Source organism: Lithobates pipiens, unplaced genomic scaffold (genome assembly GCF_037356315.1).
Source record: "Lithobates pipiens isolate NorthernLeopardFrog02 unplaced genomic scaffold, aLitPip1_a1.2 Scaffold_23, whole genome shotgun sequence".
Taxonomy (NCBI): domain Eukaryota; kingdom Metazoa; phylum Chordata; class Amphibia; order Anura; family Ranidae; genus Lithobates; species Lithobates pipiens.
Window position 1 is genome coordinate 166846855 of NW_027507785.1, and position 14734 is coordinate 166861588.

The window sequence follows — 14734 nt, forward strand, 5'->3', positions numbered from 1 at the left end:
CCTAACAGTTATTAGTCACAAATGACACCCGCCGGGTGATCAGGGGGTTAAACCTTTATTAGGTAATAAATGGCGGGTGCCCTGAAACTATAAAAAAATAACTAACCAACCAGCGTCACCTGTAACAGTTATATGGTGATCACAGGTGAAAGGGTTAACTAGGGGGCAATCAGGGGGCTTTATGCGGTAGTATATGGGGGTCCCTGGCGCTATAAAAAGCTGCGGCGAACCTAAATACCTACCTGCCTAACTAGCGTCACCTGTGACACTAATACGGCGATCAGAAAAATGATCGCTTATTAGGCTGGGTTCACACTGGAGCGATGCGGAAACGCCGCGAATCCGCGGCGGGTTCCCGCATCGCATGCCTCCCGGCGGCAGTTCACACTGCCCTATGCGAACTGCTGGGAGTGTCAGTGAAATGTTACTGACACCCCCAGATCAGTTCGCATATCGCAGTGCGATCTGCAAACTCGGATCGCATGGTGTGAACACCCATGCGATCCGATTCTGCTGCGGGCCAAAAAAAGGGTCCCGTGCGAATTTGCGGCGGGTGCGGCGGGTGTGGCGGGTGCGGCGGGTGCGGCGAATGGCTGAACTCGAATCGCACAGAGATCGGATGTGATTTGCACTGCAGTGCGGTGCGAATCACATTCGTTCTCATAAACCGCTGCAATGTGAACCCAGCCTTAGTGACACTGGCGACGGGGGGTGATCACGGGGTTAAACCTTTATTGGGGGGGTTAGGGGGGTACATTAGAACTAAAGGGGGCTAACTCTAACTGCCCTAACAGTTATTACAGTCACAAATGACACCAATGCAAAAAAAAAAAAAAAAAAAAATGACATTGGTGTCACTGTGACTGGGGGGCAGGGGTAATTGGGGGGGGTGATCGGGGGGTAAAGGGGGGGTGTGAGTGTGCCTGGCATGTTCTACTGTGTGTGTAGAGTGTTGGTGCAACTTATTGATCCGCTCTCCTCCGTGTCGGAACGAAAAATACCGACACGGAGGAGAGAATACATCACTTCCTCTCCTGTGTTTACATTACAGGAGAGGAAGTGATGTCACCGGGGATTTCTATTCGTCGGGAGCGATCGCGAGGGGGTGGCCATGAATGAATGGCCGTCCCCTCGTCCGGGATCGCTCCCGAACGAATACCGACCGCCGCAGGCACCGGGCGGGGGCCCGATCGGGCCCCCGACCCGCGGGAGGCAAGGGACGTACATGTATGTCCTTATGCCTGCCCGTGCCATTGTACCGACGTACATCGGCGTGCGGCGGTCGGCAACTGGTTAAAATAACATTATTTGGAAAAATGCTACAATATAATGGTAGGGGTGATAAAAAGATGAAAGGGGAAATACATGCAATGACCACTGATTAATGAATTCTCTACAAATATAATAAATCCATTTAGTACTGGAAAATGTAGTGTCTGTCATTAATGGATTACAAATTATGGATTACAAATGTATTGCACTCTATGCTAAAAATATCTACAAACACATAGAAAGTCATATACTCAGTTATACCTAATGCCGCATACACACGACCGGACTTTCCATCAGAAGAATAAACTCTGATGCCGTGTACGCACGATCGGAATTCTCGTCAGAAAAGCCTTGGATGGTTTTTCCGACAGAATTCCGACGGAATTCCGCTCAAGCTTGTGTTGCCTACACACGGTCGCACCTAATTCCGACAGTCAAGAACACGGTGATGTACAACACGACAAGCCGAGAAAATGAAGTTCAATGCTTCCGAGCATGCGTCAAATTGTTTCCGAGCATGCATAGGAATTTTGCACGTCGGAATTGCTACAGATGATCGGAATTTCCGATCAAAACTTTTTCCAGAAAAATTGAGAACATGCTCTCAATCTTTTGTCTGATGGAGCCTACACACGCTCGCATTTTCCGATGAAAAGCTCTCATCCGTCTATTGCTGGCTCAATTTCCGATCGTCTGTACATGGCAAAATGATCACAACAACAGGACTAGAAAAGGAAGTTCAATAGCCAGTAGTCAATAGCTGCCCTTGCGTCGTTTTTGGTCTGTCGGAATAGCATACAGACGAATGGTTTTCCTGATAGGAATTGATTCCGTCGGAAAGATTTAAAACATGTTCTATTTCTAGGTCTGTCAGAATAAAAAAATAAAAAAAGTCAAATGAAGCCCACACACGATCGTAATATCCGATGAAATTATTCCGTCTGACCTTTTCTGATGGAAAGTCCAGCTGTGTGTCCGCGGCATAAGTAAATTACCCCAGACATATTACATACATAGTAAGTTAAATGTAAAAATGTAAAGTGGTGGTAGAAGCTCAAGGTATTTACCTTCATGCTTTATAAAAAAAATCTTCATTATGCAGCAGCCCTCCCAATACTTATCTGAGCCCCATCGCAATCCAGCTATGTGCACAAGAGGCTCTCCGGGGACTCCCCCTCCTCATTGGCTAAGACAGAGCCAGTGAGCCAATGAGGAAAGAGAGGGGGCGGGACAGGGCTGAGCCATGGCGCTGTGTGTGAGCCTGCTTGCTCTGGGGGCACTTGACAAAAAGGAGAAGCCAGGAGCGCTGGTGGGGGATCCGAGAAGAAGAAGATCGGGCTGTTCTGTGCAAAGCCATTACACAGAGCAGGTAAGTATGACATGTTTGTTATTTTATTTTTTAATTGCCTATCACTTTAACAATATAAGAAAGCTTTAAAAGAAAACAACAGTGAGGAATAATTGTTATCCTACCAAAAATGCTATTTGCCTGGCTATCATGCTGATGCAATAGGTTTAATACTTTCTCAAGACATAGACCTGCAACAAGTATACAGATGAGAGGTTCTGCATCATTTAGACTTGATATGTTCTCACCGACTTAGAATACGCTGAAATCAAAGACAAGCAGGCCACTAGCAAATTCAGAATTTGGTCTACAATTTCAGCCTCATATTTCTCAAAATATAGGTTTCTTTTAAAGTGTTACTAAACCCAGGGCTCTGCAGTCATTATATCTGGTCTTCCACGGTGCACAGAACATGGAATTGCAATTATTTTTGTAAATATAAACTGCCAAATACCCTTTCTCTTCAGCGGGGTATAGCAGTCTTGTGACTTCTATCAGTGTCTGGTTAAAGCTTGTAGGAGGAGTTTTTATTCTATTCTATGTAACACCAGTTTAGGACAAAATCCGTCAGAAAAAATCAGACAGATTTTGTGGTCGGAATGTCCGACTGTGTGTACAAGGCATTAGATAGCAGCTTTCTTAGCTGTAAAAAATAGGATATAGTTCGCTTTTAAGTATTTGTGAATACAGTAGTATCACAGACAACTCTCACATATTAAACATTTACTAACTTAAAGGGAGCTCCATCCAAAAGGGGAAGTTCCACTTGTTCACACCACCCCCCCCCCCCCTTCCACTGCCACATTTGCCACTTATTTTGGAGAGGAGGAGCGGGTACCTGGTTTTGATCGCCGATCTAAGACATTTCCGATCCCTCCTCCTTCCCCCGCTGCCTTCTGGGACACACATAGATCCTAGAAGACTGAGAGACCATTCAGAAAGCGCAGTGTGACTTACACATGTGCAGTAGAAATCCAGCTGTGAAGCTTAAAGGCTTTACTGACGGTTTTTACTTACAATACCGGTGCCTGCACCGAAGCCAACTGACGAACGGGCTTGGGGTGCTGACATTGTGGGGTCCCTAGACAAGTAAGCATCCTTATATTAAAAGTTAGCAGCTACAGAATTTGTAGCTGCTGACTTTTAATTTAGTTTTTTACAGACTGGAGCTCTTTAAGAGTGGCTCCTGCTGCTGTCTCCGTCAATGAGGAGAGAGAGACCCGGGGCAGCCAAGGCTCCCATGCACATCGCTGGATCAAGAGGGGGCTCAGGTGGGTATTAGGGGGCTGTGGGGAGCAGCACACAAAGTTTTTTTACCTTCATGCATAGAATGCATGAAGGTAAAAAACTTTCAGTCTTTACAACCACTTCAAAGTATAACTAAAGACAAAGCCATTTTTGTTTTGGATATATTCGAGAGAGGTTAGAAACCCTCTCAGGTTTTTATTGCTATCTGTTTCACCATTAGGGAGATTCACTCTCTCAATTTTCCAGTTTACTATTACCGTCAAAAGTAAAAGTGAAGAAAAATCCTAAATAACAGAGAACAACATCTTCCAAAGGGGACACTAGTTCTGATGACCCAGGTAACAACCATTTATTCCCTCACTTTGGAAGGATTTCCACTCACTTCCTGTTTTTTGCTATAGGACAGGAAGTGAACAGAAATCTCAATGAGACAAATGGAGATGGCAGAAAAAAAAATGGCCAGGGGTTATAATATTCTCTTACTCTATCAAAAATGAAATAAAAATGTTGTCTTTAGTTCTACTTTAAACAGTTTTTATTTTTAAGAAAATGCTGAATACCTTGGTTAAATGCTTTAAAAGACAGTCACATGATCACACAGCCCCCAGTCATCACTGTTTCCCATATCAGGGGGGGGGGGGGGTGGGGTGCGTCTGTGGGAGTCAGATGAACTGCAACTTTACCTCCATACTCCATTTGGCTGGCATGGCCCAGTCCTGCTGTGTTTACTAATAGCAGCTTCCAGCAGAAGTCATTGTCAATCAACACAGAAGGGCTGGGTGGGTAGTGTGGCTGACTATGAGAGATAGAGACACACTGTACAGAACAGCATCCTATACCTCCAAGCAGGACACACAGCTATGCATACTGGCCATACCAGCATGGACCTGCTTTTGTGCTTGGCGTAGCCAGTTTGAGTTAGGATAGAAGGTGAACTGGCAAGATCACCCCATCAAAGTAAAAATAGAAAAAGCTGGATTTATCGGCATATACATAAAAACACAAACACCTAGTTTCGATAGTAAGTTAAGGGTGACATTACTAGGACAAATGTTACAGATTACCTGACATGGCCATTGATGACATTTTACAAAATAAATATAAAAATAAAAAAGTCAGTGTAAATTTTGCAACAAATATAATGTATGTAGTTTCATAATTAAAAAATGCACAAAATAATACACAATTTATAAAATACCTTGGAATAAAGTGGAATATAGTCTTCATAGATGTTTTGCCACAAGGTATAAAGATCAGTTATCATGAAGTCATCACAGACCTTAGAATATTCCACAGTGCTATCCAGAAAACCAGTCACTGCATTTGACAAACTTGTGTCGCAGCCAGAAAGAATGTTGTTTGACTTTAAGACCACGCTGTTTTTTATAGGTATTCGGCTTCCCCTTGGGCTATGAACTGGTTTGTAGTATAACATTTTAGCAAGACTAAGTGCAACTTCTAACTTATTTCCTATGGTTCCAATGTTTTTTTCCTCAGCTTCTTGCATACTGAATACTGGATCTTTGGTTTCAGTAAGAGATTCAACTGAATGGTCTGAAGGTAATTTATCCAATCCATCTCTGTCTACTATGTTGACATTTACAACCTCACAGTCTGATAATGTGCTAGTACCCATGGAAAAATGCCCATAAGCAATATTCTGGACAATCCTCCTTGGTACTTTACAAACTGCTTCATAGTCAGCATCGGCTACTCTTAAAGAGGAACAAAAATGGCATTTTCTTGGAAGAGTCCCAGTACTCACAGTATGTGAACAATTCTGTATTGATTGGCCGTATTCTTCCAATTCTGTCCAGTATTCAGAACCAGAATATACAAAGTCTTCTTGTAAAAGAGCAGAATATGAGCATTGGATATCTGTACGATTCAGATTTTTAATTGTGCTGTGCACTGATTTGGCCTCCTGACCATCTTCATTGTTGTTCTTCCTATACAGACTAGTAAGGCAATGTTTAAGCCTATCCTTCTCAGAAATGAGTTTCTGCAATTTCTCAATAGAGAGAGCTTCAATCCGTGCAATCACGGTGTCAAACCTGAAAAACCGTTCCAGCATGAAAGCGCATTTACTGCAGACAAACTCAGCTTGACCGTCACGTAAGATTTCCTTACCCAGAACATGTGATAATAGAACCTGAAGATTTAGTTTGGCAGCTGTATGAAAAATCCATCTTCGCTGATTTCCACAAAGCTCCCTTCCACAAATTCTGCAAATCTCTTTCATTTTTAAATCCAACTTTGAATATGATGTATACAACTCCCCTCTGATTAAACAGGAATGGCAAGCACTTCGATACTAACAGCAATTGGCTATAAATATGCAGGTGATGTAAGTAGCCAAGTTATATCATTAAATATATAAATAATATATGTAACCATAGGGCAGAAGATAAACCTGGGTTCAAGTAAATTATTTTAAATGTTTCAGTGTTAGTTGTTAGTAGTTTGGCAGTAACTCAAATATAAAAATGAATCCGTTGTTCTACTTTCTCTTCAGTTAAAGATCAATTGAGCTGTAGTGAAACAAAAACAACTACATTTTAGTTTTAAAAGAACACATTTTCGAAATGAACCTATAAACACAATTTACATTTTCATATAAATGTTATATTAACATACTTTGCTTACTACAAACCCCATAATGTTGACTCCTAGTAAGTCTGCAATGTCAATGGATCAGCAATATTTGAATATGAGATTAAAGCGCCACACTTAAAGATTAGATTTTGAAATACAATTTCATGCCAAACATTAATTAGGTACAAAAGCCAACGTGTTTCAGTGGACAGACACCGCACTGTTCATCAGGGCTGACCAAGTCCAGGCATACCACCCCCAAGCCTCAGCAGTCAGTCCATACACACTAGGGTCAGGAGGAGGGTTTGTGATGTGGTCAGAAGGGTTCTTGTATAAGGAACTTGGACAGAATGTTGAGGTTTGGGGGTGTTATGCCAGGACTTGATCAGCCCTGATGAAGGGGGTGACATCTGACCCCAAAAACACATTTGTACCTAGTTAAAGTGGTTGTAAACCTAATTACACCACTTTTACCTACGGGTAAGCCTAAAATAATGCTTACCTTTAAATACGGTTTAGGAGATATTTACCATATACGCTTGCACCGACTTCATCAGTGCATGCGCACTGAAGAAAGGGAAATGATCGTGCCCTTTCTAAAGGGCCCATGCCATGACCGGCGGCTCCGGCGTGCATGTGCGGGAGTGACGTCACGCGACTTCAGTCAGTCACAGAGCCATAGTCCACAGCCCCGAAAGGAAGAGAGGCGAAGATGGATGCGGCCACCAGCAGGGACACTGTGGGCTTCGTTTGCAGGTAAATGCAACATAATGGGCTGGTATGTGATGCATACTAGCCCATTATGCTTTTACTTATGCTTTGGAAGAGGATCTGTTGACGGATGGAAAATGGAAATCAATGAATCTCTAAGGAAAAACAGATGTAAACGGGTGATCATTCATTTACATCTGCTTCCATCAACATCCGCTTTTTGGAGCAGATCAAAGCCCTATTTTCTTCAAGTAAAAAAAAAATGGATTGGACAAAAAATGGACAAACGGTCTGTTTTTGCATGAAAAAATGGTTCCAGGACTCAAGGGGTTAGAGACTCTAGCTGGAAGATGTGAAAAAGTGATGTGAAAAACGGATGAAAAAGTGATGTAAACTTCATCTGTTTTTCTTTGAAAAAATGTGACTGAACTGATGAAACGAATGGACCGCATGTGTAAAAGGGACCTAAGATTGACAAAAAAAAGTGTCACTTATCATTGCCTCTCAAGGTTCCAACACCATCAATCTACTACTTTAAATGACAATTGATCAGGACAGCAATGCTGGCATTTGTTGTTCAACACTGCTGCAAAACTTTTTGTTCAATTTGTATTTTTATTTAAAGAGTTATTAATCTTAAAACGAATATCACATAGCAACACTAACATCTAGGATTATTTGAAAATTCTGCAATTTTCAGTCCCTTAATCTCAGCCCATATTTGTTGATTTTTGTTCCAAAACAGCATTCCAACATTACATGTGTGCTGTGCCTCAAGGACTACTCTCTGCTACGTCATGTCACCCTATGTGCTGACATGTATATAGAGGGTGGAGCTAAATAGGATCTGAGATCCACCCTCCTGCTATGAGTTCAGCATGTGCATTGCCAAAGTGATGACTAGATTAGGGGGAAGCACTGCACCTTGGAGATGGAGGAGTATTTATGTAAGAAAGATAATTCAAACCTTTAGAAAGAGTACATGAAAAAAATTAGCACTATTTAAGATATTACATGCTGCGCATAGAGAAATTTATTATAGAAAGGGGGTTTAATACTGCTTAAAACTAGCTTTATTTAGTCTTCAGGGCTCGTTAAGACTTGTGGTTGGGAAGGGGCAATAAAGACATCGGATGAAGCAACAGATGCAAGGGCAGCAGATGGGGGTGTTTACATGCCATAGTTGTGATATGTTTTGCTTTGTGTCTACTGCACAAATTATCACTCCTGTCACGTTCAGTGGGCTGTATACCCACCAAATGCAACCCATTCAAGTAAATGGGGAAGCACCACCACAAATCCCCACAACTGCATGCAGTTGCAACGCATTGGTGCAGCAATTACGGGGTAAAATAGGAAGCGAGAAGGTGTCACATCGCCTCATCATGGTACCTCTGAAAAGCAATGTGAACAATCATCATTTTAAGAGGTGTGGCGGTTTAGACACAACTCTAAACTGAGCCTTAAAGCGGAGGTCCACCCACTGCTGCAAATATTAAAAGCCAGCAGCTGCACATACTGCAGCTGCTGACTTTTAATAATCGTACACTTACCTATCCTGGTAGTCCAGCAATGTTGGCACCGCAGCTGATGTTTCTATCAGCTGTCAGATGCATGCCGCCTCCATTGCAAGTAAGGGAACCTGGCAGTGTAGCCTTTCGGCTTCACGCCGGGAACCCTACTGCGCATGCACGAGGCTCCACTCCTCTCTCCTACTGGCCCGGTGACAGGGGAAGGAGGACGGAGGAGGAGGGTGCCCCAGCCGTGACGTCAATAACTGCGGCTGAGGCTCCCGGAAGTGAGGAAAGAATACCTGCAGAAGACACACTATCCTGTCATGGGAATTGAATGCAGGTAAACCCACATTCAATTTGAACTAATGTGAACCCCACCTAAAGTTTTAATAAACTCAGGGTCCTGCATTCACTATATCTGGTCTCCCACATTACACAGAACATGGAAATACAATTATTTTAGTAAATATAAACTGCTCAATACCATTTCTCATCTGCAGTGTATAGCAATCATGTGACTTCTATCAGTGCCTGGTTAAAGCTTATAGGAGGAGTTTTCATTCTTCTCTGACTGTCCTATGAGCCTGCCGAACCCCTGATCCTCTGTCTGGACAGTGCTGATTCAGCCTGTCTGATCACATGCACCCTCCCAAGAAAAAAGAAAAACTCCCTAGCAATGCACACCAAACTGAGAATGTGCAGAGTGACTCTAAAGGCTCTGTTCTATCAGGAGACTGATTGGGGACTGTGAAAGAAGGGGGGGGATCAAAGAAGACAGGATCAAACAGCCTTTGTACACGATGCAGAGGATTAACCCCTTAGGTTCCACAGTGAGTATAACAAGCTGCTTTACTACATATACAGAGTGATTTTACTGTTGTGGGTTTAGTAACACTTTAAGAACAGAGATGACATTGAGTACTATTTAAAAACAAAATACAAAAGGTATGTAGCAGTAGTTTGTATTATTTATTTATTTATTTTTTTGCCAAGTCAATTGATCGGGACAGCAATGCTGGTATTGGTGATTTTTAACACTGCTACTTCTGTTCTTGTCTTAAAAGGTGCACTCCAGTAAAAATTCTAATAAATGTCAAGATCCATACAGGAAATATAGCCTAGCACATATTTTAAGAGTCATCATGCTTTTCTTTGTGTCATCATGCTTTTCTTTGTATAACAACTGTTTTTCTCCCTATAAAAGTATAAGGGAATGCAAATTCAGCTTAAAGCAGATCAAATGGAAGTCATGAAGAGATCAAGCTGCAGGTCAACTGCACTTACAATGAATTCTGAATGAACCCAGAAGCATCTCAAACTGATGTCAAAAGCACAGGTGCAATTTTACCTTTAGTTCTGCTTTAAGACCAAATTAAATGTGTCATGATGGGGGTGGGTATTGGGTGTTCATTACTTTAGTAATATGAATAAGTTTTATATTTACAGCATTGATCGCTAGGACCAAGGCTGCTCGCATCCTAGCAAACAATGAGGCTAGTCACACTGAACTGACAGTGGACGGAGCCTGATGGGCAACCTTGAGAGATGAGTTTCCTATCAGGTCCAATTTGCCTGTATGGCAGTGAGTGGGTGGATTCCACTGGTGCTTCTGGACTGAATAGCAGATATGGATATACCCACTGTCATCAGATGTCAATCAAATGTAAAGCGGTCCTGAAGGAACTAGTCTCTCAGTTCCCCATCAGGCTCTACCCACCTCTAGTTTAAAACTCCTTAGTCATGTGCCTGTCAGTGTGACATCACAGAAGCTGGAGAGAGAAGGAGGGCACTGAGGAAGGGGTCTCCCTTATGGACACTCCTCACTCAGTGCCGGCATCGACAGATATGTGTACCAGTGTCTGACAGGTACATGAATCGGGTGCCAGCATCAGCACTTTAGGAATTTGCCAGACTGTATTTTTAGAAGGTACTTTGCCACATTTCTTCTGTAAAGCATCCATATACACCATGATTTATCTTTTGGATAAAACCATTAGATTTTTTTTATTGAAAAAGTATTATTATCTCCTAAATAAAATACAGAAATATAAAAATGGATGTTTCTCTTACCCTGATGTCCATATAGCTGTAATTCTCTGGTGACATGTCCCCTGTTCTTTGTAATCCTTCAACAATAGGTTTCTATTAATTATTACTAAGGTGTGTGAAATGAATCCATGCTCAGGAGAAGTAATTCATTTCAAAGAGGAGTTGGTCAAAGAACTGCCATAACTAAGTCTGTACAGTTTTCCATGGCACACTGCACATGGACACATGGACCCTAGATACCCTTCTACATTTTGTTGTTGGATGTGCAGTCACCGGAGCCAACAGACAGGTAAAGCTTTTTCTGATCTGACCTCGCCTCATGGCTATACACTGTATGATGTCAAGGTGAATCTATTCTCACTTTGGTTCCAGCAATGCAGCATACTGGATCTCCCTTACCGACTAGCTTCCAGGGACTGCACACCGGCCGCTTTCATTGGCTGGGCCAATATGACATCACTCCCACGCGCATGTGCAGGGGTGCAGTCATATTCAGCAGTGCAGAATTTGTGCTGTGAGCTGCACATGCACAGCTCACTGTACAGGGGTGGAAAGGCAGGAGGGCCATTTCCATTTTAATGCAGAAGAGACAAAGCATGTCTCTTCTGCATTGAAAAAATTGTTCACCATTTTGGTTTTGTTTATAACTTTACACTTTTCTACAACACACCCAGACTCTCCCTAGATATCTTTCTACGTTCTGCTTTAGAATGTGCAATTACTGGAGACAATATATTTTTTGGGGGCACAAACAAACTTGAAAATTCAGAACAATACTGAAAAAAACATCAATTGCAGCCTTACCGTGCCCATCAATTGCAGCCACTGTGCCCATCAATTGCAACCTCACTGTGTCTATCAATTGCAGTCACTGTGCAATTGTATTCATATAGGGGTGGCGTGGATAGACAGGCCACCCCTGAACTGAGCCAAGACATACAATCAAGGCTGGAAATGTACATATGTTAACTGGTGAAAGCAACATAAGGTTTTTGAGACCAAGAAAATGTGAGGCCGCGTACACACGCGGGGACTGTTCGCTCAACTTTGTCCGTCAAACAGTTTCAGCGGACAGTCCGCTCAAAATTAGCATGGACGGACTTGCCCACACACGACGAACGAACAGTCCGCTGAAACCGTGCGCGATGACGTGAACGGCACGTACGACGGGACTAGAAAACGACGTCCTATACACTGCAATGCAAACTTCGGCGTGTAAATCCTTTCTGAGCATGCGCGGAACTTAGTTTGACGAACAAGCCTACACACGAGGGGACTGTTCGCTGAAACAAAGTTTCAGCAGACAGTTTTTCGGAATTTCCGAAAAACTTTGTTCAGCAGACTGTCCGCTGAAACTGTCCGCTGAAAGCCCACACACGAGCGGACTGTCCGCCGAAACACTGTTCAGCGGACAAAGTTGAGCGAACAGTCCCCGCGTGTGTACGCGGCCTGAGAGTGTCCAATAAGGTAGTGATTGCTCTGGGCTTCAACAAAATGGACACCTCCATCAAGAAGAAACAAGAGCAATGCTGGAGGTAATTTACAGCACAATTCACAGCACATAATTTTAGTAGCATATTTATTATTGTGAAATGTGGGAGTAAACCCTGTTTGTGAACTTGTACCTACAGGTAAGCTTATAATAAGGATTACCTATAGTTACAGTGAATGTCTCCTAAACCTACACAGTTTAGGAGATATTCACACTGCATACTACGCTGTCCCTTCAGAGCCCCGTGCCGCAGTCTGTGACCCCTGCACGAATGCGCAGAAATGACATCATCGCAGTGTGACCAATCAGAAGGCCAGGGGACGCAAATCTGGAAGGAAGACTAAATGAAGTTGCAAGCACTGTAAGCAGTGAGATCTCTCTGGTCAAGGGCTTTATTCTAAGGTATGTATTTCAGAATGTGCTAGTATGCGATGCATACTAGCACATTATGCCTTTACCTTGCAGGCTAAAAAATTTTTTTTAAATAGGCTGCGGTTTACTACCGCTTTAAAGAAAATGAATTGCTATCAAACTGTTATGGACGAACGGTTTTCCCGATTTTAGTCCGTCAGAATTGAGTCCGTCAGATAGATTTGAAACATGTTCTATTTCTAGGTCAGTCTGATTTATTTTTTTTTTTTAAATGATCGGACTAGCCCACACACGATCGGATTGTCCGACGGAATAATCCCTTCGGACCTATTCTGTGGGAAAGTCCGGTCATGTGGACGTGGCGTTACATTCCACTTTAAGACCAAGCCTATTCTGACACTTCTCACATATATGAAAAAAAAATCATAATTTTTTACTTAAAAATTACTTAGAACCCCCACATATTATATATTTTCCTTAAGCAGAGGCCCTAGGGAATAAAATGGTGGGTGTTGCAATTATTTATCCCATGTGGTATTGGCACAGCGATTTTTCAAACACAAATGTTTTGGAAAAAAATACACTTTGATGAATTTTAGTGCACACAAACACAATATAATACCCAATTTCTTGGTAAAATATAAGATGATGTTACGCTGAGTAAATAAAAAATACTTCACGCTTTAAAATTTCACGTGCCCGTGGAATGACAACAAACTACCGTACATTAAATTATCCATCCTCTTTAAAAAGCCTTTACAAGTTTCCACTTTGGATTTATACAGAAGGGCTGGTGCTGAAATGATTGCTCTCGATCTGATGTTCACAGTGACACCTGACGTGTGGAGCTTTCAGTGTTTACGTATGCGTGCAACACCAACGAAGGGTGTGTTTTACATTTTTTTATTTTATTTTTATATATTTTTACACTTTTTCGTTTTATAAACTTTCAACTTTATTTCTATTACAAGGGATGAACAACATCCCTTGTGATAACAATGGGCAGCGGCAGCCAGTACTCTTCACTGAGAGATCTGGGGTCTATTAGAAACCAGATCTCTCATCTGCCCTTAAAGCATATGATCAAGCCTAGATCGATTTGTTCAGCTGCTTTTTCAAGCCAAAAATTAAACCAAAAGGGACAAAGTACTCACCATTTCAGGGTTCTTATACCATCCCATTATATCATGATCATATACCATAGATATTATTGGGGAAGATCTGGTCCCCGTTCAACTCTATGGTAAGCCAGCCGAACCACCGGCTTCACTCCCATGCTCCCTGGTGGGATAGGAGAGCCCAGAAAGGCACCAGAGAGAGGCGGTGGGAGGAGGACCCACCTCCTGCCGCTTGTAAAAGCATTCCGGTGGCTATTTAGCAGCTGTAGGCATCATACTGGTATTCCCACTTCAGCCCTGCGATGTACCGATATGTCACTGGAGCTGAAGTGGTTAAGCGTACATCCATGTGAAGGGTCCTGTTTGCCTGTACAGAATGCACAGGTGTTCCCTACATCCGTGTGCAGGCATGTCTATTGGGACTCAGTGGCTGCATGGACGGAGCCGCTGATCCCAATTTGACATCCACTGTCTGTGTTTGGGGGACAAACACCTGCAAGGCTGTCAAATTGGGATGAGTGGCCATGCAGCTGCTGCATCCCAATAGACATGAATGGGACTGCCGGCACAAGGATGCATGGAACAGCTGTGCATTCCATGGAGACAAACATGAACCTTCGCACAAGATCCAAGGCCAGGTTCACACATGTGCGTTCGTGCCTGGGGTCCGATGGGTATCTGTTCACCAGTTCAGGTGCGAATCGGGTCAGAATTTTCACCTGAATTTGTACCTGAACTGGACCAAAACACGCACAGGACCATTTTTCAATCCGGACCGCGGCCGCCTCTATTGAGAGCCGGTCACACTTGCCTGTCATGCGAACTGGATGCGGTCAAAATGCGGGTGTGAGGCCTGAGCTATGTCACTAGCACCCCGAGGAGACCAGGAAGTACAGAAAGAAAATGGAAGTTTGCCAAACATGATCTGATTGGGGAATAAAGAGGCACTTCAATAACTGTTCTGATCGGCTACAATGTAGTAACAATTAGGCAGGATCCGAGGAGATGTGACATT

At 42.9% G+C, this 14734-nt stretch overlaps 1 protein-coding gene across 6 annotated transcripts in view; it reads right to left on the reverse strand.

Moving 5' to 3' along the window:
* LOC143928001 (myomegalin-like) overlaps positions 1-14734 on the reverse strand; it is a 426442-nt gene that overhangs the window by 328263 nt on the left and 83445 nt on the right. For 5 of the 6 annotated variants that reach the window (XM_077452560.1, XM_077452558.1, XM_077452561.1 and 2 more), the window contains exon 2: positions 5067-6399. The exons of the other annotated variant lie outside the window; for it this stretch is intronic. In XM_077452560.1, coding sequence (XP_077308686.1) covers positions 5067-6110 — 1044 coding nt within the window. In that variant the 5' untranslated portion in view covers positions 6111-6399. The remainder of the gene's footprint in view (positions 1-5066; positions 6400-14734) is intronic. 6 annotated transcript variants of the gene reach the window in all.